Source organism: Galeopterus variegatus, unplaced genomic scaffold, assembly GCF_000696425.1.
Source record: "Galeopterus variegatus unplaced genomic scaffold, G_variegatus-3.0.2 Scaffold2980, whole genome shotgun sequence".
In the NCBI taxonomy this organism is placed as follows: Eukaryota; Metazoa; Chordata; class Mammalia; order Dermoptera; family Cynocephalidae; genus Galeopterus; species Galeopterus variegatus.
This window is the reverse complement of record NW_007729091.1, coordinates 18650-20700: the sequence shown is the minus strand read 5'-3', so window position 1 is coordinate 20700 and position 2051 is coordinate 18650. Positions and strand designations below refer to the sequence as shown.

Sequence of the window (2051 nt, the reverse complement as noted above, 5' to 3'; positions counted from 1 at the left end):
TTTTAAAGAGTTTATTTGAGCAAACAACGATTCATGATCGGGCCACCCCAGATCACAGGTAGTTCAGGACCAAGGAACTCAAGGGGGAGGCTTTTACAGGACAAATATGAGAGTAAAGCAAAGAAAATATTTGATTAGTTACAGATACACAGTTGTCTTATTTCGTCTAGCCCGATGGAGAGTCCCTAGTTATGTAATTATAAGTTTGTTGTTCCTTTTCATTGGTTGGGCTGAACTTCTATTTTTCTTTAACACATGCATTTACAAGAAATAGCTTTAAGTTTGCTCATATTTGTAAATCGAGCAAGGTTAAAGTCACTTAGGCCTACCTGCTTTTGTCTGCTGAGGAATTCTTCAGGCCTGGTCTTTTAATTTACTTTAACACTTTGAATCCTCTCAAATTTCTATCTAACATAACTCAACACATACATAGTTGTTGACTATGGAAGAAAATACTGCCAGGCCACTTTTCATTCAGTGAGTTTTGAAAGGAATTTTACTTTTAAATTAAAATAAAGTGCAGGTAAACTTAAAATGTGATTCAGTAGGAACATGGGCAATACAGTAAGTCAGACAAGGATCTAATAAGCAATTACTACTAGCAAGGACTGAACCTGTTTGTGCTTCAGTTTCCTCATCTGCAAACCAGGGATTATAAAACTATCAAATAGTCTTGTTATGAGGACGAGGGAAAATTACATAAGCAAAGGACCCAGTGTGTACCCAGCATAAAAGAGGAATTTAATAAATAATAGCTATCATTTTAATATTATTTTTCTATTTATTTTTCTTTATCTCTAGAAATTTATTAACCTATGCTTTTAGAAAAGATAATCCTGCTCTGGGATGTTCAGCTGTACTATTTCTCTTAAACTTTTCAATAGTCATTCATTAGGGAGTCTAAAACATAAAACCATGTCCAACAGTCTGTGGTAAATTATACAACATATTTCCTCCCCCACCAGACTCAATATATTTCCNTAATTATTATTATTTGTATAATCATTGATATATCACTTCTGTTTTCTTTGATCAAAAAATAGAGCACTGCTCTTTTTAGTCAGAGAAAAGAGGAAAACACTTGATGCTGATATGCTGTGCAGATATTAAAGCACCACAGATTAATTGGGGACTTACTCTTTGTGTATGTTTCATTTACAGTATAAGTACAGAGTACACTGCCATTCCGACTGCCCAATGCAAATCCTCTTCCATTCAAAACAATTTGAAATTCCTCTAAAAGCAGAAGGAAAAATAATCATTTTAATCACTGTTTTACCGGGGGTGGAGGGGCGGGTTGTGGGGGAAGGCAACTTGAAAGTAACAAGGTACATGGAATGAATTTCTTCTTACTATTAACTAATAAAAGTGAGAACGTGCCTCTGTATTTCCAACTGTGCTTGCTTTCTTAGACCCTCTAGGTAAATGTAGTAAAGTTATCATTCACTGTCACATAAGGATGCATTACTTTATTTTCTAAACAGAATGTTTCCCAACAGCAACCAAGGTATTAGAATAGAAACATAACAGTCATTCTCAGACAAATGCCCCACAAACTTCCTCAAATTCTATCCTAGGAAAATATCATTAGGAAAGAAACCTTTGTTTTTTTCCACTCTCAGGTATTAAGGTTTGGGAATGTGAGATAAAAAATCTAATTATTCATGTTCTTTGGTCTTAGAAAAATAATGTGTAGTGTTTTCTTTAGTCTAGTCTCTCCCATACAGAGCTCTTCTTTAGTAGCTTCTTCCCTTTACTAGTTCTGATTTCATTTTCTACTGCATACAAACTTGTGAATCATCAGAGGTCATATATTTTGGATTACTGATAATCTATGGCCAGTTACTAAAGGAACTTGATTTAACTTATTGTACCCTCTGAGGAGCAGGCACAGAATGTTAGAGTGGAAGAATGGGCTAGGAAAAAAGTTAACTGATCAAACATCTTGATAAGCAGTAAATGTTTGCTGCTTAGCTGCAAAATAATATATCAACTATTTTAACAATGATTAACTCTTGTTGAAAAGGTAAACTGAGGCATAATACAATTTT

General features: G+C 34.3%; 1 protein-coding gene across 1 annotated transcript in view; it reads right to left on the bottom strand.

Annotated features, from left to right (window-relative positions):
* Positions 1-2051, bottom strand: part of ANTXR2 (anthrax toxin receptor 2) — a gene marked incomplete at its 5' end in the record, with an annotated part of 116333 nt that overhangs the window by 112406 nt on the left and 1876 nt on the right. Inside the window, one exon of the mRNA XM_008583621.1 lies at positions 1138-1236. Coding sequence (XP_008581843.1) covers positions 1138-1236 — 99 coding nt within the window. The remainder of the gene's footprint in view (positions 1-1137; positions 1237-2051) is intronic.